At 66.5% G+C, this 1,153-nt stretch overlaps 1 protein-coding gene across 1 annotated transcript in view; it reads left to right on the top strand.

Annotated features, from left to right (window-relative positions):
* Positions 1 to 71: 71 nt before the first annotated feature.
* The window catches only part of MLX (MLX, MAX dimerization protein), a 5,079-nt gene continuing 3,997 nt past the window's right edge, over positions 72 to 1,153 (top strand). Inside the window, exons 1-3 of the mRNA XM_009282831.1 lie at positions 72 to 129; positions 302 to 391; positions 916 to 1,022. Coding sequence (XP_009281106.1) covers positions 310 to 391; positions 916 to 1,022 — 189 coding nt within the window. The 5' untranslated portion in view covers positions 72 to 129; positions 302 to 309. The remainder of the gene's footprint in view (positions 130 to 301; positions 392 to 915; positions 1,023 to 1,153) is intronic.

A 1,153-nucleotide genomic window follows, 5' to 3' on the forward strand; every position in this document is an offset into this window, starting at 1 on the left:
GGGGCCGGGGCCGCGGGGGGCCGCGGTTTACTGCCCCAGCCCAGCTGACGTCTCTCCTCCCGCCCGCCGTGGCTCCGCCGGCCCCGCGCAAGGTGGACGCAGCCTACAGCGACAATGGCGTGGACTCGGGTAGGTGCCCGGGCAGCACCCGGCCCTGGGCCGCCCCCGCGCAGTCACAGCAGCTGCTTGTGGTGAGCGTGACGGTGACAGCGGCTGCCTGGTGACCCGTCCACCCCATCCCTCTGCGCCTGCTCACACGCCCGGGGTTTGTCACTTACTCTGCGTAAACCTCTTCTTCCAGCGCTCTTTATGGAAAACGCCCGGAAAGGAAGCATAGTGTCACGAGCCAACAGTATCGGCTCCACCAGTGCCTCTTCCGTCCCCAATACAGGTGGGCCTCTGGGGTTTCTCCTCTGCGGCCGTGGGTCTTTCTGCTCACCGGGCTGCCCAGCACGTAGCGGGGCTTCCAGCTCTCACCCCTGTGCCGAGGGTGCAAGCGCGGCTGCCTCTCTTGCCGGCTGGGCGGGATTCCCACCCCTGGGAGGGAGGGAAGATGGTGGGGAACAGCATCGGGGCGTTGTGGTTTCCAGCAGTGTTTGGAGTAGGGAAGCGGTCAGGTTCTGACGCCTTCCCAAGGGAGCTGCAGGCGTCTTCCTCCTGCCCGCCTCCAACAAGGAAAGGGAAGGGGTTGGCAGGGCCCCTTGGAGCGTTTGTCCTTGGCCCGGCCTGTTGGAGCTGACTGCCGCCCTGGGGGCACGGGGCTGTCCTGGGCCTGGCCGCAGCCCGTAGGGCGGCAGGAGAAGGGAGTCGAGCTGGTACGCCGAGCTGTCGCCCCCTCCATGCGCCTCTGCCCCCCGTGCTTTGGGAGCTCGCCACTCAGGCTTCTTCACGCTCACGTGGGTTCTCTCCACGCAGATGATGAGGACAGCGATTATCACCAGGAGCCTTACAAGGAGTCGTACAAGGACCGGCGCAGGCGGGCGCACACCCAGGCGGAGCAGAAGAGACGAGATGCCATCAAGGTAACCCGAGGGGCTGCGTGCGCTGTCAGAGCGCAGCGACCCGCTGGTTCCCGGGGCCCTGCGGCACCCAGCACCCTGCTGTTTTCAGCACCCTCCCCTTTTTTTTGCTGCTGCATCTGCCCTCCCCAGAC

The sequence above is a fragment of the Aptenodytes forsteri genome, unplaced genomic scaffold (genome assembly GCF_000699145.1).
Source record: "Aptenodytes forsteri isolate BGI_AS27 unplaced genomic scaffold, ASM69914v1 Scaffold492, whole genome shotgun sequence".
Lineage (NCBI taxonomy): Eukaryota > Metazoa > Chordata > Aves > Sphenisciformes > Spheniscidae > Aptenodytes > Aptenodytes forsteri.